Raw genomic sequence first — 24,087 nt, forward strand, 5'->3', positions numbered from 1 at the left:
AACCCCTTTGGATTCTGCTTTGGAGACTTTTTAGTTTTAATTTATATACTCCCGAAAATTATATACTCCGCAGCTGACACGCTTCACAATTATTTATAGGAGGCGCTCTCCGATTTTTTTCCCCCCAAGAATATATTTATGACAGGTAAGACATGGCCAATTTATCTTGCAAACCCAGAACAGGTGCTTGGCCTCAATGAATGTTCAGTAGTTTCTTACACGTTCCTTTTCTATCCCCACCGCCGCCGTGGCTACTTGGCCATCATTTATATCATAAACACGCTTTCACCAGCTCAGGAAGTTTGAGCGCCACAATCCACTTACATCAGTCCACTCCTTTCCAAGCTATCATAATATTTGGGGAGTTCCTCCGACTCCCGTGATGGGAGAGATTGGGTTATTTTTTCTTTTTTTAATATCATTTCTGCCAGGCAATAAAAACTGAGAAATATGACAGTGTACGCAGCGGACACATATTTCATTGTTAATAACGCAAGGGGTATTTCCATTTCGGAACCTGTCCGACTCTACGAGGGAAGATTTTTTAGAAAGTTAGAGGGGGGGAAAACAAGGATTATGCAAGGCGCGTGGCGCAAACCTTTTTTTTTTACTGGTACACACTGGAGATTGTTCCTTAAGGAAACCCGGTCCCGCACACTTACCCAGAACACTAACTACGCTTGGGTAAGGAATTCCGTGAGTTGCTCTTCCATCGATTTATATCCAATTGGAACGAAAAGGAGTTACTTCGGATTTACCCTGATGTGAATTTTACCCTGATGAAGGTGAGAGCAGCATCGGAACCAGTGGGAGTCGTCACCTGTACAAATGTATTCACGGCACCATTTCAGGATCCCAGACTAGTGGATATAAACAAAATCATAGCAGGCTCTGCAAACCGTGAAAGAATTTGCGCTTTTGTTGTTATTGCCGGATGCATGTACTGATGGAATTACATATTAAGGGCAGGATTAAATATTTCCTGTCCTTACACACCCACTACCTCGACTTATTTTAGAAAAGATCTAGTTGCTGATAAGAACTCATCTAGAAGTAGATACATGCAAGCAAATGAGACATATGTCACTCACACAGTCTACAGCTTACTTGCTAGCCTCAAATACATTTTATAGGCATTCAGGAAAAATGTAAAGGTTTGGGGTTAGGTTTCTTAAGAGCCTGTACAATTTTCCACCGGTAAAATTGTCTTGTAGAGATTTGTCATGTGTTTATACCTATATCTATAGAACATGAAAGAGAGAGGAGAGAGATTTGTTTTGTTTTCTCTTAATTTGAAGAAGGTGACTTAACACTCAATATCTGATGATTAGTCAGCTCCTAAAGACATGGCAAATGTACATCAGAGCAAATGTAGAAAATATTCTTGCTGCGTAATCATGTTAGCAAGTTCTAGTCTATTCATTGTAACAAGAATTCTGGGTGCAGGGAAGAATTCTATAGAAATCTAAGGAGGAAATTCTATAGAGATTCAAGGAGACTCAGGTAAAGTCCGAGGATAATTTTGCACACAGTCACGCTAGAATTAAAATCTTAGTGTATTTTCCTGGACAGACTGCATCTGACATAATTTGTCTGAACAGACGCTATTTCCGCCAGAGCCCGGACTAGTTGGATCTCCTTAACGCGTGTGTTATTCGTGTCCTGAACTATTAGCAAAAAAGAAAAGCACTCCGTTTTTGTTTTAAATATCATGTTTACACGCAAGTGAATTTTTTTCACACATGGATGAAGGGCTGTGACTGTGGCAGTGAGATAGGGTGTCGAGACGTAAAACGTGAAAGATTCCTTTTCTTTTCCACAGGCAGTAAATTCAAGGCTATAAAAAATCAAAGAAAGCTAATGTAAGTTTTATTAAACTATTTAACCGCCACAAAGCAGGATCCGTGCCACACGGTATTCATCGGCCTTGTACAGTGAAAAGACGGCGTCTGGTTTCAAGCGGTGTGTTGGACTATCTGAGCCTTCGCCATACAATCCAGGGGTTACCCTGTGAAGAGCAAGGAGGTGCACTCTCCCTTTTCCCATGTAAGGCAAACCCAGAGCCCCTACAAACGGAGGGATTCTGCCCCTCTAGTCAAAGTGATTCTGTCAAGTACATTGCAACCATATTTGAAATTTTAGAACTCCGGTTATTTTTCCTGGGTTTACCAATTTCCACCCAGTCCGGGAGGGATAATTCTCTCCAACCAGCCCCTCCCCTAGTTTAACAATGCACGAGCCTCCTTCTCGCTAATAACTAACTTTGCAGCCGAATTAATCCCTATTCCTCCCGGCATGAGGGTTGTTAAAGCCGGGGAGATCCGCGTGTTGTGTGTCTCCCTCCCCCCCCCCCCCCCGGTATATTTCAGAAGCGCATCTATGAAGGCGTATTCGCCCCGCACTGTACGTCTCGTGGCTTTCGAAGCTTCTGACGTTTTGCAACATTGCATAAACATAAAACAATCCATCCTTGATATGGAATGCAAGGGCGAATGACAGAGCCGCCCAGCCCCCTTCGGCTGCGATTGATTTACGCCTCTACTGACGCTTTATCAGGCGCACGAAAAAAGTTTGACCAATCATTTTGCTAGGAGCTCACAACACAGCAGCTCCACTGTACTTTGTTGGCTAGGAAGTTGGAGAAGGGGGTGAGAGTACAAATCTAGATCTGTCCTATATATTTTTTTCCCTTCATTGAACCGTACTTTGTATGATGTCTGAGAATGTCCATTTCTGGGACTCTTAGCAATTATTATGTCGACTCTATTATAAGTCACGAAAGTGAAGACTCGCCTGCAGCTAAATTTTCAACTGGCCAGTATACCAGTTCCAGGCAAGTTGGCCATAATGAGCAGCTAGAATTCCCCTCTTGTAGTTTCCAGCCAAAACCTCCAGTTTTCAGCGCCTCCTGGACTCCTTTGAATGCACATTCTTCCGGTACCCTTCCTTCGGTCTATCATCCATATATTCAACATCAAAGCGTCCCTTCCGATAACAGGTATCTACGGAGCTGGCTGGATCCCGTGCCCAGAACAGAGACCATACCCGGGCAGGGTTCAGTTAAAGCGGAACCTCTTCTGGGGCACCCCGGGGAAGTCCATAAAGAAGGCGCCCCGGAGTACAATTTAGAAACTTCTGCTGCAAGGGAGGCGATCGTTTCCAATCAAAGGCCCAGCTTCGAAGACAATAAAGTTTGTGAAGGAAGCGAGGACAAAGGCAGGCCAGATCAAAGTAAGTTATAAAAGTGAGGAAGTAAACAGCATAAAAGCGGAGGAGGTGCCATAAAACGGGACAATGCGGAGCAAAGTTAAAATCATGTCTGAAAGAAAACCGCTCGGATTACTGGTGCCAGCCTAAAGGACGGGAACGGGTGGTGGAAAGAGGTGGGAGGACTGGCGGGGAGGGGGGGGAGAGAAGGGCATTGGTGTTATTAAAACTCCTGAAGCAAGGTATAGGCGAGAGCAAACGCAAAATGCTTTCTCCAACCCTGACATGCGTTGCTCCAAGCTCGGAACCCGGGGCATTCCTAGCAGAGGGTGAAAAGAGCTTAGGGAGGGGGGAAAAACCAAATATTGGAAAGGGACTGGGGGGTGGGGTGGGTGGAAGGCGGACGAGTTCACGTGGAGAAGTAAACAGCCCCGATGTCTCTTTCATGCTAGCTGCTCTGACTTACCTTGAGAGATCCAAAGCGGACGGGTTACCTCGGGTTTTCCCCCCCTACATCTGTCACGCTGCCGCTTTCTGTTTGTTTATTAAATGGAACGGGAGGGTTGGAAGGGTTCAGAGCCAGGCTCCCAGGCAAGAAAGGGGTCTGAACTTCACTCGGGCTTGGTGTGTCAGGGAGCAGACTGGTGAGCGGTTCAGCGGGGTCTTGCGCCTCTGTGGGGGTGTTGTTGGCGTGTATGTACAACGCCTGCATGGAGATACAATCAGTATGTGCGTTTATAGACCCCCACGTAGATGTACATATCTATTCACCCGCAGCTTTCGATGCACAGCGAGGCGGTTCGAGCAAAAGCGCCTCTCGTACCTGAGTCCTTTGAAAGGTAAAAGCAGGACTCAGCCCGGCTGTAAATAATTGGCCCGGGATGCCCCAAGCTTTGGAAACGAACTTGAGAGCGCTGGGCGCCAAGTGACCGAGCTCTGCCCCTCTGAAGTGGCGGCTGTTAGTTTGCAGCGCGGAGGAGATATTTAATTCTTAATCAGAAGCATTTTTTAAAAAGCCCATCCCGCGGAGTGAGGCGAAGCGATTCCTCTCCTTGAACCGCGCACAAACAGACAGTCCGAGTCTATTGTACCGGGCAGAGATCCAGAACAAACTGCGGGTGAGGTGAATGACTAGGCAGAATTACAACAGGCGGGCGGGTCGCTGCATGCGCCTGAAACCGAACAAATACAAATATTGTCCTCGAAAGTCCTGGGATCCACTTACTTCGATAGGTGGTTAGGACGCTCATTTTGTTTTGGCTCACAGTTTAAAGTTGGCAGCTGTTGACAGGATGCCAACAAAAATTTGCAGCAGAGCTAGAAGCGAGACTGGAGGGTGGGTTTTTTTTCCTCCCAGAGAGACCTTCTCATCAGTTTCAATTTTGGGGGGGAAAGTTTTGCATAATAAGGAAGCTCGTGCCGCCACCACATTGTAATGCGGTGGTTGGATTAAAAAAAAAAACCAACCTCCCGTCCCAAATAATTTCTCATTTGCTTCCCTGGCTAGGGGTTGGCAGGCAATTGATAGAGCAACCCAGTCCCCTGTATAAAATGCAACGTTTTTCGAAGATCTTCTATGAAAAAGAGCACTCCACTGCCATTAAAAGACAGGTCGCAGGACTAACCGTATCAATTATTAACAGCGTTCTTCCTCTTTAATATTTAATTCTGCATATTAGATCAAGTCAATTACACTAAGGAAATAGTCGTGCAAATGTGTAAGGCGCAGTACTTACAGTGGAAGAGTTGCAGGGTTATTTTTAAAATATCCAATCCATGTCATTTTACATGGAGAAAGCATTCTGTTGGTGCACTTTATTTATGTATTGGTTACTATAACGCTCCATTGAATTGGTGTAAAGGGCGATGGCTTTATCTCTAGTTTCAGGAGAGGCAAAGGAAGTACAAGGATATAATCTTCTCATTTGATTCCCCTTTGGCTCCCAAGTTAACTAATGGCCAGGCAGTTTAATGCTTACATGTCATCAGTAGAAGTTTGCAAAGCATTTCGCTCCCCTACCCCCAAATATTCCAGCACACCTTGGTGACAACTACGCCAGGTCTATTTTTTGGCACTAGTGCTATTGTGTTGTGAATACACATGATCAGACACGCGGTCCTCATTCTCTATTTCGAGTTTCTGGTGCAAAGTCTTTTTTGTTCTTTACTCTCCACCTCGATTAGATGAAATCACTGGGAAATGTTCTAATGCCCAGGGCCACATTAGCCGAGGAGGGCAGACCGAGTGTATAACGTTGCTCCTTCCCATTGCTTTACTTACCTTTACAAAGGGCTGCTAATACAATTGTGTTTCTGAAAAACACTGACCAGACCTCACTTAAGTATCCCTTCAGCCACCAGGGATGTTTATTGTATTAGGACCATTGCCTGGTACTTAGCAAAAATAGGCCTGATTTATTGAAGCCTTATTCAGAAGTTAATCTATGTATTTTCTGAAGTACAGCGGTACCAGGAATGGGCTAATCATACGCATGCACACCTACCTGCAACCTATGCCTTTAGATGCCTGACTTACTCGCCGTCTGTCTTAATCCACACGTGTGTGCCTGGCCTGAGACCCATGTACACACACATGCATCTGTACATGTAGAGGCCCCGATCCTGAAACCACTTTAGTGCTTAATTGGAAAACAATGGGGCCATTCCAAGGGCGGAGGAGGGGGTCAAGTTGAGCACTGGAGTCATTGTTTGCAGGATCGGGGTCCTAGACATCCACCCTGGACACAGGTAGGTGTGTGTGTGTGTGTGTGGGCGTGTGCGCGTGCTTTTGTGAACATGCATGCTTTTCACGTAGCCTTGTTCTGGTAACTCATATCTCAGTGGCCATTTGTCCATGTATCCAGGTCGGAATATTCGATGGCCTTATTGATTAAAAGCACTCTGAGAAGCGAGGAGTACTGATCTTGCTGCTTGTCTTTCAGCCAACCCAGCGGCCAACTGGCTACATGCCCGCTCCTCCCGGAAAAAGCGATGCCCTTACACCAAATACCAGACCCTGGAGCTAGAGAAGGAGTTTTTGTTCAATATGTACCTCACCAGGGACCGTAGACACGAAGTGGCCAGACTCCTCAACCTGAGTGAAAGACAAGTCAAAATCTGGTTTCAGAACCGAAGGATGAAAATGAAGAAAATGAACAAGGAACAGGGCAAAGAATAAGAGGCAGGAGGCAGATGCATCTTCCTCTCTGTGTATGGGAGGCAGCTTCCGAGCTCCACTATTGATCATAAATAAAACACGTGGGTTTTTTTTTTCGGTTCCACCTTGTCAAGCGGGAAGTTCTGCTTAATCTTGCCAGTTAGAAAGCTACTCATGTGCAGGGGCAGCTCCTGATTTGGGACACATTGTGGGTTTTGTTTTTAGGGCCCCTCCCCCCATCCATTGTAGACCTAACAGGCCCATAGCTGTGTCTCCATCGGGATATGTTGCCTCGATTTTCTAAATGAAAGGCAAACAAACAAACAAAATCCAGTAACTACACCCACTGTGTCACAAATAACCATAGCCCATGACACCCCCCACCCTCCTCTTTGTAACCACATGATGGTATCTCTTACTCCAGCCTCACCACACACCCACCTACAGAAACTGAAGTGGCAAAGAAATCAGACAATTTACTAGAAGACAGACACGTTCTTAAGAATTGAATTAAACTGCGGCACATCATTTTTTTCCATTCACCCACTTTATACTGATGTACTCGGATTAATGACACTCCATTACCCCACTGCACCTATGTTTTTATTATTCTAATTCTTATTCTTTCAATCTCTCTGTGGTGGATCAGTGATTTTGACCAGGGAACATAGTATAATCTTAGAAATAATCCTCCCAAACTGGTAGTTTTATACTGGGTCGTTTAAAAAGCCTATCAGAATGAAAGTGTTATTTAACAAAAAATAAGAACAAAAAGAAAAAAAAGAAAAGAAAAAAGACAAAAAAGACAAAAAAAGACCCCCTTCCAACTTATTCTTAACTTTTAGAGGAGAAAAATGTCATTTTTCTAGTTAAAAACAAACAGAAAACAAAACAAAAAACCCCTACCTTAGTAGATCTATAAGAGAAGGTAAAGTTGTATTCTTAGTGTTAGAGTATTTATAATTTATTGTGGAATGAATTTTCCTAAGGAATTAGGTTGGTTCAGAAGTAAAATGCCCGGGCTGGTGCTTGTCCATGTTCTTCCCCGGAAATTTCAGCGGAGAAGTTTGTACTTGAATGTTTGCTTCTGATCTGCTAGAAACGAATGAATCACGTTTTACATTTATCCCCTTGTTTACATTTGGAACACAAGGACCTTCTAAGACGTGCTGTGGCAATTTCACACGCAAAGGGACACTGGTTGGGTGACATAAAAGAATTGTGATTGTCTTGTGGTTGGCTTTTTATTTTTTATTTTTTGAGGTGCATTTAATGTAACAAATATGTATCCTAATTGTTTACAAAAGAGGCCTCATTTCATGGTGGAAGGAACGGAATTCTCATCTGAAAGATCTCATGGAGGTTTCTCCAGACCATCCAACCAGGATTGTGAATCCCTTATCTCTCTGTAAGACTTAACTTTTTTGGGGGGGAGGGAGGGATAAGAGTGGGAGAGGAGTGGGAGGAGGGGGAGTAACTTTAGTACAAGTTGACTGACTATATGATGGCTGTTGTAAAATGTGTCTGTGATTGTGTTTCTGTGGACGCTGAAACTTGTTTTATGTTTTCAATGTCTCTTTGAGTATACCTTGAGATCTTTCATTGTTACTTTTCAAAGAGAGACGACCAGTATCGAAATAAACCTATCTTTTTTTTTCGTGTGCACATTTGTATACCAAGCTACCAACAGTCTTTCTAGGAATAACACAGCGTATGGTGGCAAGTTTAAATAGAAAGAGAGAGAGAGAGAGAGAGAAAAGAAAGAGAGAGAAAAATATATTTCTGGTGGTGTGTGAGCCAAACAATACAAATCTAATTTCATAGAGGAGAAAACTGATTGTACTTTTAGAAAAAGATTTTATACTACTTTTTTCTGCTGATAAGAGATTGCTCTGTAGAGATTGGAAAGTGAGATTTACATCTTCGGCGCATGATCCTGCTTTGCAAATTATCCAACGGTGCTTTTCTGTTCGCTGCAATTGACACAAGTTTCGTTTTCCCCCTTCAAAAAAATCTTTCCGAAACCAGACCCGAAAAGATTTAAGCCCATGTTTAATCTTTAAGAAGCTTTTTGTTTTTGTTTGTTTGTTTTACACTTTCTTGTGTCAAACTTCCCAACTTTAAATGCTGGGAAGCCTCAGCGGATTTCGTCTAACCTAACGTCACGTTGGATGGAAATTTTCCCTCGCAAAAGAAATTCCAAAAACCAGGGAACCCCCTATTTTGAATTTAAAAAAAGGGGGAAAAGATCATTATTCTTAACCTGCCTTTACTTTCAAAATCATCTGAAATTAAACGTAACCAATGGGCACGTTAAAGTTGCGGGTTCTGTGTGTTATATTTAGTTTTTCCTGCCCTTTTCCATTGAAAGAACGACGAATATTTCTAAAGCATAGCATTAACGAACTGAATATACTTCCTAAATCAGGCATGTGGAGCCAGACTGGTCCGAGACAGGCTTGTGTAAACACCTACTATTTAAAAACAAACAACCGATCAAATCTTAACCATAACTTTTAATCCACTTGTTCTACCTATTGGACTTGAGGCTACAGCATCCTTTCCCCCCTGTCCTTAGCTTTGTGGATACCTTTAAGGCAACAGTGAACTTATGCTTTTAAACATGGTAAAATGTTACTTCATTTTGGTAGAGGATTTGGTTTGTTTGTTTTTAAAGAACAAATTGTTGGAAAACCTGATTTCTGTTGCACGAGTCCAAATGTATTTTCTACGGATGTTTCATGTTCCAGAATAAAAATCGATTTTAGAACCATAATACCTATATTTCATTGTGTTCCACTGCTTTCCCTAAAAATTCGGAAATATTTTCAGTGTGTTTCCCTGAGTTCAATAGTGGTTCGTTAAATGTACTATAAAGATAATTTTTTTAGCTTGTGTACGGGGGGCGGGGGAGGAGAAGTGTCCATGGGAGAAATGAAATTAATTATTTTCTACTGTTTCCATTCTAACCTACTCCATTCCTAACCAAAACCATTTTGCAAAACATTTTGAGTCTTTCCTTCTGGGGTTAGATGCGCAGTTATTTTGTGTCTACGTAGTCTACAATGCAGGAAAGATGAGTGGGGATTTTTTTTAACTTTGCAAACGAAAACAACAACCACCCCACCTTTGGTTGGATTGTTCACAGCATATAACACTTTTTTCCTAGGGCTGGATAAGAATTCACTATAACCTCTGACATAAAAATCGTTTTGCACGTTATGTCTTACGCTGCAACATAAGTCCTTGGAAAGTAAAACAAACAAACAGACCCAAAACGAGACCCTAAAGTTCAGGACAGCTGGAAATTGAGAAATACACACAAGATTCCTCTAACGTTGTTAACATAAAAAAGAGTGCTCTAAAAGGCGACATTTTACTTAAAAAGAGGGGGGACCTTCTTCTATGGGGTAGCCCCAAGAAAACAAAAGAAGTTAAACGATTTTTGGAGCTTAGTGGAGAAAGAGAGGAAGGGAAGTAACTTGTCATAAAAAGATAAGTGCAGTGTGCTGCAATAAAAGAATATGACCGCTATAAAACTTTACAGGGTATAAATTTCTGAAGGTTAAAGAACTAAACGGCTGTAAAACAAACAGTGCAAGAAAACTTTCAGGAGCTCTTAAATTACTACAACGACTTGGGTATGTGGGGAAACCCAACATGTAAATACTCTTCTTTCTGCTTCAATCACATACAAAGTTTTTGTTTAAAGTCGTCCCCCCCCCCCAAGGGTGGAGGTGGGGGGAAGGGAATATGTTAATTCATTCTTCTTTATTCTTTCCTTGCAGATGCCGTGAAAATCCAGCTTTCTGGATGCTTCCCTTTGTTCTTTCTTTCTTAGCAATTCCAGGCTGCCAGAATCCCCGAGCCATTAACTCACAACAACAACAACACCACACACACACATACACACACACACAAGTTCTGGCGAGACGTCTGGGCTTGGGAAGTTCTTTATCTGTTTACAGCCCTACCCTTCCCCCTCCAGAGGAGAATGCCCAATTGTTTAGTCTCGGGTTTTGAAACAATAGTGTGTTTCAAAAGTAAATCCATTCTCCCCGCTTTATTGCTCCTAAAACGACTGGATGATGGGGGTACTTTGGAGAAAAACTCGGTGTCTTGCTTTTACTTTTTTATCACCACCTATCCGCAGAGTTTCACGAACCGTTTCCTGATTTCCAAGCTTCACCCCTCCCCCACAAATAAGTCCCCCCCCAACCTTTCCCCGACTCTTTTTATTGGATTCATCTGTTTGTGTAGCTAGGTTTTTTTAACTCATACGGTCGCTAGATGGCGCTATTGCTCCATGTTAAAAATCAAACGCGGGTCAGTTCTTTAATACTAAGGCTATTTAATAGCACCTTGATTTCACTGGAAACAACAAAACTTGTATATTTCAGAAGAGTATGAATAATCCTGAGAGATAAAATATAGGGTTAATTATAGCAATTTTGCCCATTTTATAGGTTACATCTATTTTGTCCTGAGAGTGTAAATTATATGAAATTCAAATCTGGAAGGTAGGACAATTTGGGATGAAACCATTATCTATGTTAGACATTTATAAAAACAGCTATTTTGTCGCCTACCGGTTAGTTCGGTTTGTTAGAAAACAACATTTTCATGAGGTTAAAATGTAAGGAGTACATTTTCAAAAATGAAAAAGAAGGAATGGAAGATTCTTTTAAAAAACAGAGAGCATATTTTCAAAATACATATATGCAGTATACTGTCTCATTTGTTTATTTAAAATTGTTTACATTAATAGACATCAAAGAATTTACAAATAGCACGTCTGTTATGGCTATCGAACCGCTGTACTTTTGTATATTTGCTCAATGGTTCCATTACACTGCGCATTGATTGTTTTCTTAACTGATGTAAGAAAATATAAGAAGGAGCCTAAGTAAAGTATAAAAAATTAAAATAAAAAAATAGTTAATTTACCGAGCTGAAATACTTTAGAATGATTCCACTGGCCCAGCAACCGTAACAATATGAAAGTTTTGTATCTATAATTTCATTTTCATTAGAATCTTTCCCCTCTTCAAATTAAGAAGCAGTAAAATCTACTGACGCAAATACGTGTAAGAAAGAAGCAAAACCAAGGAAACACAGGCACGCAATTTTAATATAAGATTTTTTAAAAACACTTTTGTACCAAAACATTTTCTGGATAAATACTTCTCTTCACAAGCGCAACGAATTTATCCTTTTTCAAGACATCATTTTCCAGAATGGAATGTAACAAACTTAAAAAGATACTTTACCAAAAGTAATCGTTTTCGATGCAGAATTTAAGAGCTTGCTTATAACTCTAAAATTTAAATAGTTGTACATTGTATTTAAATATTCTAAAAAACCAATACCCATTGAAACAGAAATACCTGCAAAATTAATGGAAGTCCATTTTATACAACCAATAAAATGCAAAATAATGAAAAGTTATGGTATCTGTAGTAAGATTTTTTTCTATGTGATTTTCTAATAAATCTTTCCTCTACTGGGTATTTATAAATTATCTTCTCTCTCTCTCTCTCTCTCTCTCTCTCTCTCTCTCTCTCTCTCTTGTTTTTTTCTTATAACAGAAACATTTTCCTTTCACCAGAGATCACTAGTACAATATATGGATGATTTAGGGCCAGCCATTGATTTCTGATGCATTGATGAGTTAGTACTACATCATGACCATAAAATTCTACTGCACTTGCTAAAAATATTAGCTTCCAAGATTCCAACAGAACTGCCCCCTTCTCTGAATCTTTTCATACCAATATCTGAGTTTATAACATGTTTCATTTTATATAAATCTATGCAGACAGAAGAACATCAGTTCCTTTCTGAAAATAGACTATTTATTTGGGTTTTATTTGTTTGTTGTTGAAAATAATCATTGTAATTTTTCAACCACAACAATAAAACCCCCGAGATGTTTTACTCTGTTTACTCAGCCGATCTATCTATCTATCTATCTATCTATCTATCTATCTATCTATCTATCTATCTATCTATCTATCTATCTATCTATCTATCTATCTATCTATCTATCTATCTATCTATCTATCTTCAACGATGAAAACAAACTGTACTCAATCGACAGTAAAATTGTCTGGACAAATAAAACCTTAACTTGTGTTTAGAAGGAAAAAACCTTAATTATGCTTCTGCAAACACTCCAAGAACAATAATTACATGAAAAAGATTTTGGAATAAGATGAAATTATTCCTATCCGAAATAGAAGACAAGTAATAGTAAGGATGGTTTAAAATGGTTTACAACTTTTATTTTCTTTCTTTCTTTCTTTCTTTCTTTCTTTCTTTCTTTCTTTCTTTCTTTCTTTCTTTCTTTCTTTCTTTCTTTCTTTCTTTCTTTCTTTCTTTCTACTGTCTGTTTTCAAGATAGTATTTTATGCACAATAATAGGCTTTATTTTTTTCTTATTAGCCTTTTGGAAGCAGACGATTGAAAATTGTCTCAGTTTCAGGCTGGGCGCGAAATAATGTTTTATTCCCCTTTCGTGTGTAAATATAAGGTAGTCGGATAGAATGGAAAGCAGTTTATGTGCAGACAGGGCTCAAAGAAAGATACAGATGTACAGAATGTCTCTTTACCTCCTATTGAAGTTGAAAGATTGAAAAATATAGCATGGAAGAATAGATGGAGTGATAGGAGGGAGTGCTGATTGTTTAGAAACACTAAGAAGCGCTTAAGTTGGGAGGGATTTGTGTAGTTATTATCTGAAATATGTTTCAGCAATATTTGCTGACTGCGATAAATGAATTTCAAAATCTACCCCCTGTGTGTTTATATTGTGGAAAATTGCAATGCTAGCGTGTTAGGGATAACTTTGCTCGGTTGTTCCCAAATGTCAATAAAAGAGAAAGTCTTTCCATCTCGTTCGCCCCACCCCACCCCCGCTCTTCTTCCTTTCGCGTAAAAAAAAATAAAATAAAAGTTTAAGCTGGTGGGAGGGGGTGTGTGGAGATGCGGGGCCAGGCATCAGTTAATGCCCATAAGGGTTCTGTTTTGGATGTGATAAGCGAAACAATCCTTTAGGTTCCCATCTTTTCCAGCCACATCTTTAACACATCCTCTACGGTGGGAGGGAAAGAGGAGGAGATGGGATGGGGGGCGGGGGGAGTGAGCCACAAAAAGTCAATGTTATAGATGAAAAACTATAATCATTTTAATTCAATATTGACACCCCAGCATCTTGCTATAATGCGAAAGGTTCCAATCGAACCCTCTGCTTTATAGCAGTAGAGGAAGGAACTCGTAAAATCCTAACAGCTTTTATGTAGTGCGGTATAAACAACAACAACATCCCCGACTTTATGGCGTTTTATAGTTTGTTAAGCAGTTTACAGCCTTTTTTGGGGGCTATTACAAATGCAATTCCCTTCATGCGATAGTTAAACCTTTATCAATAATAAGGAAATTGATCATTAAAATGTTAAATATGACTACCTCGTTTGTTTTAAAATATGTTTAGGATAAGAAGCTGTATGATTTGATAACTTGTATTAAAATACCAATTACATTTATAGGACCTTTTAAAACGGGTAGCAATTAAATCGTGTTCTTTTACAGTTTTCCAAAGCGACCCTGACATTTAAAAAGGCTAAAACTGCCTCGTTAAATTTTTGAAATTAACGAGGGAGAGCGCCTCTCTTTAATTTTCCAACACTCCCCAAAAATCAATCTTTTGGGTGGTCTAGGTATTTGATTTGTTGTGAGGCGAGAGATATCTCATTAATGTAGCTAGTTAAACATATTTAATCCGTATATGCACCCCACCTCTCCCTCTCTCCCTCCCTCTCTCCCTCTCTGGCTTTTCCTTCTTTATTCTCTCACACTCTTCCTTTCACAATCATGCAGTGCAGAGTCCGTGTGGAGTAAGGAGAAGCCAATCGGATGAGGTTTTGGTAATAGATGCAAATGATCATGAAAAGACACTGCAAAATATGAAACAACTCATTTGCGCCGAAGTAAATCACTGAAAACTGTTTATGAACTGACTGGCACCTCTTCTTGGAAATGTAAAGCGAGAACTCCTATAAGTGGCGATTTTTTTTTTAGGGGGGGGGAAGAAGCAAGAATTCAGTATCATGCAGCCTTAGAGTTTTGATTATATCCTCCTTTTATATTCCTGGAAATCACAAACTGTTGTTGTCGAGCCTCTTAGCTCTTTCTGCGCTGCTAGATTCCCGTGGTTTAGGGGGAAAAAATTAAAATGAGCTCTTATTTTGTCAACTCACTGTTCTCCAAATATAAAACAGGGGACTCTCTGCGCCCCAACTACTATGACTGTGGCTTTGCTCAGGACCTGGGAGGCAGACCCACAGTTGTGTATGGACCCAGCTCGGGGGGCAGCTTTCAGCATCCGACCCAAATTCAGGAGTTTTACCACGGAGCACCCTCTCTCTCCAGCTCCCCTTACCAACAGAGTCCCTGCGCGGTAGCCTGCCACGGGGACCCCGGCAACTTCTATGGCTACGACCCACTGCAGAGACAGAGTCTGTTCGGGACGCAGGAACCGGACTTGGCGCAGTACGCGGATTGCAAGCTGGCGTCCAGCGGCCTTGGGGAAGAGGCGGAGAATTCAGAGCAGAGCCCTTCTCCCACACAGCTTTTCCCTTGGATGCGGCCGCAAGGTGAGGCGAAATAGAAAGGGCAGCGAGGAGGCATTTCCTGAACCCATAAAGTATCCCCCCCTTTCCACAGCGACTTTTTACTGCTTTATGGGGGTAAACTTTTGCACTTGTAAATTGCTTTATAGTTTAATTACCCTGAAGGAGACCTTTTCTTCTCCTGGTGCAGAGCGGGGCTTTCAGCGCGGGGCGCTTCCCCTAAAGTTTATTGCACTTTTATAGCCTTAAAGCCCCTTCATTTGAGGGTGGGTTTTTGTGTGTGTGTGTTGCGTTTTGTTTTGGGTTTCGCCCGGGCTCTAACTCTGCGCTGTCTTGATTACAAAGGAGTGAAGAGAGATTTTTTTTCCCCTTTTGCAAGGGAACAATTTTTTTGTTGTTGTTGCGAGCTCCGCTCTCGGAGAGTGGGGTGGTGGGGTCTTTTTTCCCGCCCCCACACAACTTTCTTTAAGAGCTGTCCTCCCCTATTGTAATATTCTAGAGGGGTCGGGTCTGGCTGTTTGTTTCCTGCCTTTGCTTCTCTGTTCTCCTCCCCCCCCCCCTTCGCTTTCTATTCCGGAGCCTGGTTTATGTATCTTTCAACCTCCTTCTCTTCTCCCCAACCTTTGCCACCCCCCAGCAGCCGCTGGACGCAGAAGGGGGCGGCAGACCTACAGTCGGTACCAAACCTTGGAGCTGGAGAAGGAATTCCTCTTTAATCCCTACCTGACCCGCAAGCGGAGGATCGAGGTGTCGCACGCGCTGGGACTGACCGAAAGGCAGGTTAAAATCTGGTTCCAGAACAGAAGGATGAAATGGAAAAAGGAAAACAACAAAGACAAGTTTCCCAGCAGCAAATGCGAGCAGGAAGAACTGGAAAAACAGAAAATGGAAAGAGCCCAGGAGGTGGATGAGGAAGGGGAAGCACAGAAGGGGGAGAAGAAATAAGGTTTTTCAGAACTGAGAGACAAGCACTAAGGTCTGGCGAGATTCCGGCTCTTACATTAATGGCAGTTAATGTAAGGGGAGGGGGAGCAATGCATAGAAAAGAGAAAAAACCCTTTTATTGCTGTCAAACAATATAGCTGTAAGCCCCCACTTTTCCTGATTGTCCTTTGGTACAATGAACAGTATGCAAAAGAGATCCGGAGGTCTTTCTAGCCTTTTGCCAGTTATTAACTAGTGGTAGTGTATCGCAATAGCTTATGTAAAACATGACTGTGAATTCTCTCTCTCTCTCTTCTTTATGGGGGGGTTAACTCTGCTTTCAATGCTATAGGAGTTTATGTGAAATTACATTGTGCACTTTTTAATCACCCTCCTTTTTTTGTTGTGGTCAGCTGTATGATATTGGAGGTAGCTATGAAAACAGACACCCAACAACATGAAACTGCCTATTTATGCTGTAGTTACCTCTTTCTACTCCCTCTCTCTCTCTCGCTTTCTCTCTATCTCTCTTTTATGTTTATTATTTGGTCACTTTCCTTTCCTTCCTGATTTGGGGTGGGATTTGTTCTTTTATTTTTGTTCACAATTTTGTCTTTTTTAGTGTCTCTGGCCCCCAAAACCTCTTTCCTCTCCTTTAGTTAGCATGCGCACAGTGAAGCAAGTTGTAAAGTGATCCTTAGGTTTACTGTGAAAAAAAAGAATGTATACTGTATCCGTGAATTACTTTATGGGGGGAACTAATGATATATTTTGTTGTTCTTTCATCACTTTGTTCTATTGTCTAAACCTGGAAGCGGCGGAAGAAAGTTACAATAAAGTTTACAAGTGAGAATCCCGTGACAGCGGTCTTTTAACCTGCTTCATTTCCTCTAGGACTACTTGGATAGAAAGGAAATAAAAGTCAATTGTGCCCTGTCATGCAGACCTCGCAGTCAAAGAAGCGGCTGCCCTTTCGCGAGGCTGAGGAGTGGAGGTTGCTACTAAGCCTGGAGGACGCAGTGGCTGAAACTGAGGGCTTCGGGGGTGCCGGGGAAGGGGGGGGGGATGGATTGTTTTGTGGCGGTTGTTTTTTTTAAACAGTTCACATCTGTTGACAGATTAGGTGGCTGTGTGGAAATCCTTCCTCAAGGTAAATTTTTCTTTCCTTGCTTGCTCCCATTTTTTCCCAAGACGAAGCCCAATCACTCAGAAATGAATCATTCCTCCCCCCTCTCTAATCTGTTTGCAGAATTGTCAGATGGGCCGCGGAGTAGCTGACGTGTGTGTGTGTGTGTGTGTGTGTGTGTGTGTGTGTGTGTGTGTGTGTGTGTGTGTGTGTGTGTGTGTGTGTGTGTGTGTAAGACAGAGAGAGGGACAGAGGGTTATTTTCCCTTTCGCCATAACCTTGGAAAGGAAGAATAGCGAAAACTGGAGCTGCCGATCGGTCGTGATCTCATATCCCAAGCAAAGCTTTCATTTAAACACGAGAAGGCGAGAGAGAGAAAGAGAGAGGTTACTTTGGGGAAGAACCGCCTGCTTCCCCAGCAGAAAGCTAAGCAGCGACCTGGTAAACTGTACTTGGCTTCCCCAGACCCGTTGACAAGCTAAACAAGGGATCTGTAGAGTCTTTATTTTTTGCAACAGGGGAAGCAAATGCCAGCTCAGCGCCTGTGGCATGGGAATAAATTAAATACACAACTGAATGGCTTTTTTTTTTTTTTTTTACAAAACCCCTAAAGTATTAGGTATCAATGAGGCATTTGTCTTTTCAGGGCTACAGATAAGGCGTGGGGGGAGAAAGGGGATAGAGTCTCCCGAAGAAGAAGAAAAAAAAAGCCATGACAAAGACAGTGAAATCTGATGGGGGCGAAGGAAGGAATTTTAGACAGAAGCAATGAAGGAATAAACAGAGCTCCGTTCATTTATTTCTCCCAGCAGAGAGAGAGAGGGAGAGAGTGAGAGAGAGAGAGAGAGTCGCTTCTTTATAGCCAACGTGTATCTTTTACTCCCCACTCCACACACACACACACACACACACACACAATTACAGGTTGCTTATCGACTGCACAATTACACACACACACACACACACACACACACACACACACACACACACACACACACACATACACACACACACACACCCCTTACAGCCCGGATCTTGGAGGGTTCCTATCCCATAAATTATTTATCATATTTTATAAATCCAGCAGTCCTACTATTTTTTTCCACATTACCAGGAGCCAGTGGGGAAGCTGGCTGCTGATTGGGGCGGACAAAATCACGTGCCCCGGAGTCACATGGTCAGGGAGGAAAAAGGGGGTTCTTTTTGGTGTAAATCTGGACTCTAATTCCGTAATATATCACGGTACCTCGTAAAACCGACACTAAAACGTCCCGGCCTACAAATCACCCGGCCAAATTATGAGTTCATTGTATTATGCGAATGCTTTATTTTCTAAATATCAAGCCGCAAGTTCAGTTTTCCCATCCGGAGTCTTTCCGGAGCAAACTTCTTGCGCGTTTGCCTCCAACACCCAACGCACCGGGTATGGGTCCGCTTCCAGCACCTCTTTTGCCGCTTCCATGCCGGGTTTATACGCCAATGGGAGCAGCATGCACCCCCAAACCTCCAGCATGTACTCCACCGGCTACGGCCTAGACAGCAGCTCCTTCAACATGCACTGTTCTCCGTTCGAGCAAAACCTCTCTATGATGTGCCCGGGAGATGCCTCTAAGCAGGGGTGTAGCAAAACGGATCAGAGGGATTCCGATTTGCAAAGCGAGAGCAACTTCCGGATCTATCCCTGGATGCGAAGCACAGGTAAGTGGAAACCTCCTTCAAGAAAGACGCCTAAAGGGGCGGTGGGGGGTGCAAAAAAATTTAAATGATTTTATGGCGTGCGGGAAAGGAGGGGGGTGGGCAGAGCAGGGGGTTTTGTCCCCAATTCCTTGCATGAGGTGTGGCCGAAAAGAGAGCTCTCTCTTCGCTCGCTTGCTCGCGCTGTCTGCCTTCCAGAGAGGAACCCCTCCACCCATAAAACCACCCTTTTAGCTTTAAATATTTATTAGAATTGCTGGGGCTGCGTACGGGCCATGCAAAAGGCCGTTTGTCTTCGTGAGGAAAGGCAGGGCGACAAAGTAATGACTTTCGGTCCCTCTTCTGGAAGCTACTCCGTTCATTTGTGTTTATGGGGACCGCAAGAAGCACTGGAAAGGCAGGGCTTTTATATACATCTCTAGATACACACATTTTGTTTGCTTGTGGAATTTGCGCTTGTTTGTTGAAGATTGCCAGAGCTTTCCTGGCTAAAGCCCTCGCATCCCGTTCCAGCCTGGGTGGTTGGCGTGATTCTAATAGAAACTGCGACACCTCATTCCACGTGCAGTTAAATCCGCGCTCTGGAAACGGCTGAAATTTCTGAAGGCGACAAAGGGTCTCGGGTCCACAGCGCAGCCGCCCAAGTAACTGGTCCGTGTTTATGCTTTTTGTGGGGTCACTCTGCTTAGCGGAGCGATCCGTGGGAGCGGATCTGCAAGGAGCTTATTAGACAAAGTGCCTGCACCAGCTTCCAAAAGTTGTGAGACACACACGCTGTCAGGGTGATGCACACACACGGTCCGTGGAGCTGTGGATACCGGGGTCTCAGTAAGTGTAGGTGCCGACTTAGCACATGTATTTAAAACACAGATCTGTCTAGTGCACCCATCCCGGCTGGCGTATGTATATTTCATCCCCAAACACGCTTCGTCTCAGCATATTAGTGTCAATTAACATTTAATAAACACCCTGATTCATTACAAGAGACAGAGGTCTGACATAACCTTAGTTTCCTCATACACTGAAATCATTTCAAGAATTAAGAAACACCCCGGCAATAAAGCGTGACCAAACTGGTCTGACTTTTTTTTTTAACTAAATCACTTCTCTTATCTTTCTTATCTGGTCTTTCTCAGATCACGGCCTAGAAAACTAAAATAGGAAGATCTCATTTTTTATTGCAAATGGAGTTTTTTTTTAAAATAGGTCGCTGTCCCATTGAAAACCGTGTGGAACATATAAGGTCATGTCGCTGCTCTAGTTTTCCAATGACTTGCCAGATTGCAACTTGATAGCCTTTTGACTAATGAGTTCACTTGAAGCTAGATATTCTGAATATGTCTTGTTAGGAAACTTTAGGGAAGAAGAAACTCCTGTCCAAGCGGGGTGCTAATTAAAGGAAGCCTAATGCGGGCTCTTGCACAGGCAGGAATGTACTCTCTGCTTATTTGTGGTCTGTATTTTCCATCGCCGGTTCCATAATTCATTCACCTTTACAGTTGAGGTATCAAAGACTAAATATTTCTGGTTGCGAACACTTCATCTCTGCGTTTCTCTGGCTTCCGAGATAAGCAATCCCCCCTCCCCCTTTTCTGGCATGTGCCATTGTATAGCAACAAGGCTAGGAACGATTTTGAAATTGGGCGAACATGCTGGATTCCTGCGAAGACAAGCCCTCCAAGAGGCATAGGGTGTGGTACGCAGAGCCCCAGAACTAACATTCTACCTGCACCTAGAAGAATCCCCATCCCCAACCTTTGCCCAGTGTGTAATTGGGGTTGTGGGATTTCATCAGCGAAGAAGAGAGAGTTTAGCAATTTCCATTCAAACCAGTTTATGGCTCTCTTCCCTCACGGATTTTACAACCCACATTCCACTGAACTGCACATTTTACTTCCTCGCCTCTTTTACAGCTAGCCTAGTCATTTCCCCTTTCCTTTCTTTAATAACAGTCTTTTCTTGCTTACCCTCCCCCTCCCCAAAAGCCCCTCCACTGGAATGTTTTGGATCAGTGTTGAGGGCTTGTAGGACCCATTCTGGTGATCATCGGAATAGAAAAATAGAAAACCGCAAACATCATGTTGCTGCGTAATTATTTCCAATTGAATTCCAACAAATGACCCGAAAATGTACGCTGGTTTCATTCCAGACCCCATTTCTCAGACAACTACATAGTTGTGGGGAAGCTGGATAACTTGCTGCGTCTTTGTTGCAGCCTGTTCCCAGGCAGATAAAAATATTCCTCTACAAAAACTTCGGTTTAGGCGGCCTCATCTTTCATACAGATTTTTTTTAAAATATACCCCACTTTCATCTGAGGAAGTAGCCTGATCCACGCTTAACCACTGACTGCGCGTTTCCAGCAGGCCAGAAGAGCAATGGGATACAGAAAACATTCCGTTTAATAATTAAGACCATTGCGCATCTTACAAACGGAGCTTTAATGGTGACAGCTTTAACAAAGCAGGAATAATTGAAATGGCATATTCAGCAGATACTTCTAGCTAGCGATGGAATGTATTTATCGCTTTGTTTATTTACTTGCTGGATCCTAAGAAATGTCTTAGGTTAAAAAAAAATGCGTTCATATCAAAGTGGTTCCCAAAAGTCACAAACGTTCTCTCTTCCCTCCCCCGCGCAACCTAAAAATGGGTAACACTCCCCCGCCCCAGATTAAAAAATAATTCAGTTTGTGATGGGGCCTATGTTACACTAATGCATTTCTTCAAAAATGAACGGAGCACATCCCTAGCTGATGGGAAAGTGTCCGTGTTCTATTGAGAGATGGGCCATATCTAGAATATGTTGAAACAAAAATAACCCCCCCAACAAACAACCAGAGTTTATTGGATTCTAATTTATTGTTTCACAGGGACAGACAGAAAGCGGGGACGCCAAACCTACACCAGGTACCAAACCTTGGAGCTGGAGAAAGAATTCCACTATAACCGCTATCTGACGAGGCGAAGGCGCATCGAGATAGCCCATGCCTTGTGCCTGACAGAGAGGCAGATCAAAATCTGGTTTCAGAACAGACGCATGAAGTGGAAAAAAGAAAATAAAACTGCCTGTCCCGGTTCAAATAGCCAGGAAAAACCAGACGCTGAAGATGAGGAGGAAGACTGAAAGCGGAACGGGACTTGAGTCCAGAAAACTAATCCAGGAAACGAGAAACCTAAACCTAAAGGACTATATCTATAAAAAAATAAATGAAATCAAAATAAAAACAAACCTAGGAAAGATGCATTCTGTTTCCTGACACTGAAAAAAATACTACCTATATTACAGTCTCTTTTTTGTACAATAGAATGGATAATGATATCTACCTATTAAATGTGGCTTCAGAGTCAAAATAGATACATTTTTCTATGTGGGTCTTCATATAGTACAAAGTATTTGTAAAGCTCCCTGTTTGTATTTCCTTGTGTACTTTTTTTGGGTATGAAGTAATGTGTGGTCTTGCTAGCACCTTTAATTAGAAAATGGTATGGGAAAGTCTGAAGGGAAATTAAACTTATGAGTATATATAGGACTCTGTACATAATAGGAATTATGACCGCTTGTTTGTTGTAACGTCTGTGTTTCTTTTCTGGTTGCGATGCTGTTTTGCCTGTGTATATTTTTACCTGGATCACTTCCTTGTTCAAGTCATTAGAGAGAGAAACAATAATTAATACTGTACTAAGTAAAGCCGTGTCTATCCAGGTCGCAGATTATTTAATTGCGGCGCGTTTCTTTTTCCTGGTTTGTGATTTCAACATAATAATAATAAAGAAGCCCCGCCAATAGTTCGCCTCAGTTCATTGCACGTATATGTTTGCACTGTTACAAACTAGTTGTTGGTTTCAGGGTAGAAGGCAAGTTCCCCCTTTTAATTCCCCGATACCTCTTTTCCCTCACCCTCTAATTTCCAGCATAACATTGCAATGACATTTCTACAGATGTTAAATACTTCAAAACATTTTGCAAACTAAAACCCATAGTCGGGGATAAAAACCTATTGCCAAGAATGTGGGATTGCAGATTTCACTTTTTTTCCCTTTCGCCAAATATCTGCGCAGATTATTCTACTGGGGAAAAGATGGAAAAGCTAAAAACAGAGAAGCAAGAAACAATTATGTATCTATCTATATCTATATCCACATACAGGCATGGATATGAATATTATTAATATATTCCTGTGGTAATTTGACCCTTTCCCAAGGACACCAGATATTTCGCTATGGTTTGGGGTTTGGCGTTGTTTTCTCCCCCCGCCCCTTTCGATTGCTTTATTGTGGACTATAACTATTTCATTAGCACCAACTAATGTTTAACATGAAAGCACACATAAAATAAATTAAACCAATTAAACTCAGGAAAATCAACAACGCAAAAACAATGGAAACTAATTTTAAGCGCTTGTGAGTGTATCTCTCTCTTTCTCTCTCTCTCTCTCTTCCTTTTTCTCTTCTTTCTCTTTAATATTTCCAATGCGCACAATCAACGTGTCCTTCGAGTAGGCGATGGACGTAATTCTAGAAATGTGTGCGTAATAGTAATACGAATAAATAGACCACGTGGAATTAGCTGTAGTTGGTAAATTCTTTCTTTCTTTCTTTCTTTCTTTCTTTCTTTCTTTCTTTCTTTCTTTCTTTCTTTCTTTCTTTCTTTCTTTCTTTCTTTCTTTCTTTCGTCAGGGAAGCTGAAACATTTAATAAAATACCTTTCTTTCATTTTTCCTCGCCCATACACAACATACGGTTTCCACTTATAACCGAAATAACCCTACCAAAGTTTTTAGACAATACGATGCAACATATTGCTAAAAGAAATCATGATGGTAGAACACCTATTCCAGATATTAGCCATGATGGCGTTTACACAGAAATCCTGCCGGATCGGTGAATTAAAAAAAAGTGAAAACTAAATTTTTCCCATATCACATTATTCCCCCCATTGTCACTTGTTTTCACGGGTGCGTTTTCCAGAGCGAAAACTGCGTTCCAGCAAATTCCTGCTGCTCGTGACACTGGGTTTTGCTGCTTTGGGTCAGATCTATTGTCCCTGCGACACGTACCTATGCTAGCAACCGGCCTCTCGGAATTAAGAATTTAAAAAAAATATTTATTATGCTCACTCTATTGAAGCCCATCTGATTAGCGTAACACCAAATCTTACGGCTTGCTAGTCGTTTTTACATATTAAAATGACCTACTCTCAGGGATTCCAATTAAGGGTTGTTGTTTTTTTCCAGCGAATGATCCTAAATATGTAGTGAACATAAATACACAGGGGTAGATTATGCTACAGCTAAAACCGCAATTTCCCTTTCCATATATTTATCTTGATCTATTTCTAAATCGTCC

At 41.9% G+C, this 24,087-nt stretch overlaps 3 protein-coding genes across 4 annotated transcripts; all 3 read left to right on the top strand.

Moving 5' to 3' along the window:
* The first annotated feature begins 1,779 nt into the window (after positions 1–1,779).
* HOXB9 (homeobox B9) lies at positions 1,780–9,148 on the top strand. The gene is made up of 2 exons (XM_006120458.5): positions 1,780–3,231; positions 6,150–9,148. The coding sequence occupies exons 1-2, from the start codon at positions 2,724–2,726 to the stop codon at positions 6,383–6,385; spliced, it is 744 nt and encodes a 247-aa protein (XP_006120520.1). The 5' UTR covers positions 1,780–2,723; the 3' UTR covers positions 6,386–9,148.
* A 4,890-nt stretch (positions 9,149–14,038) lies between these two features.
* On the top strand, positions 14,039–16,779 carry HOXB8 (homeobox B8). Of its 2 annotated transcripts, none has more exons than XM_006120460.5 (2): positions 14,039–15,018; positions 15,635–16,779. In XM_006120460.5, the coding sequence occupies exons 1-2, from the start codon at positions 14,598–14,600 to the stop codon at positions 15,937–15,939; spliced, it is 726 nt and encodes a 241-aa protein (XP_006120522.1). In that variant the 5' UTR covers positions 14,039–14,597; the 3' UTR covers positions 15,940–16,779. The 2 variants fall into 2 exon arrangements, with proteins under 2 accessions (XP_006120522.1, XP_006120521.1); XM_006120459.5 differs by having other exon boundaries at positions 14,070–15,018; positions 15,632–16,779.
* A 144-nt stretch (positions 16,780–16,923) lies between these two features.
* HOXB7 (homeobox B7) lies at positions 16,924–22,537 on the top strand. The gene is made up of 2 exons (XM_006120461.5): positions 16,924–18,742; positions 21,612–22,537. Exons 1-2 carry the CDS (start codon positions 18,343–18,345, stop codon positions 21,863–21,865), a joined length of 654 nt encoding a protein of 217 aa, XP_006120523.1. The 5' UTR covers positions 16,924–18,342; the 3' UTR covers positions 21,866–22,537.
* The last annotated feature ends 1,550 nt before the right edge of the window (positions 22,538–24,087 follow it).

This window comes from Pelodiscus sinensis, chromosome 29, assembly GCF_052426305.1.
Source record: "Pelodiscus sinensis isolate ZL-2025 chromosome 29, ASM5242630v1, whole genome shotgun sequence".
NCBI lineage: Eukaryota > Metazoa > Chordata > Testudines > Trionychidae > Pelodiscus > Pelodiscus sinensis.

Coding starts and splice junctions, on each gene's coding strand:
- HOXB9 (XM_006120458.5), top strand. CDS start 2,724: ATGTCCATTTCTGGGACTCTTAGCAATTATTATGTCGACTCTATTATA. Junction 3,232..6,149: donor CAAAGGCAGGCCAGATCAAA/GTAAGTTATAAA, acceptor CTTGTCTTTCAG/CCAACCCAGCGGCCAACTGG.
- HOXB8 (XM_006120459.5), top strand. CDS start 14,598: ATGAGCTCTTATTTTGTCAACTCACTGTTCTCCAAATATAAAACAGGG. Junction 15,019..15,631: donor CCCTTGGATGCGGCCGCAAG/GTGAGGCGAAAT, acceptor GCCACCCCCCAG/CAGCCGCTGGACGCAGAAGG.
- HOXB7 (XM_006120461.5), top strand. CDS start 18,343: ATGAGTTCATTGTATTATGCGAATGCTTTATTTTCTAAATATCAAGCC. Junction 18,743..21,611: donor TCCCTGGATGCGAAGCACAG/GTAAGTGGAAAC, acceptor ATTGTTTCACAG/GGACAGACAGAAAGCGGGGA.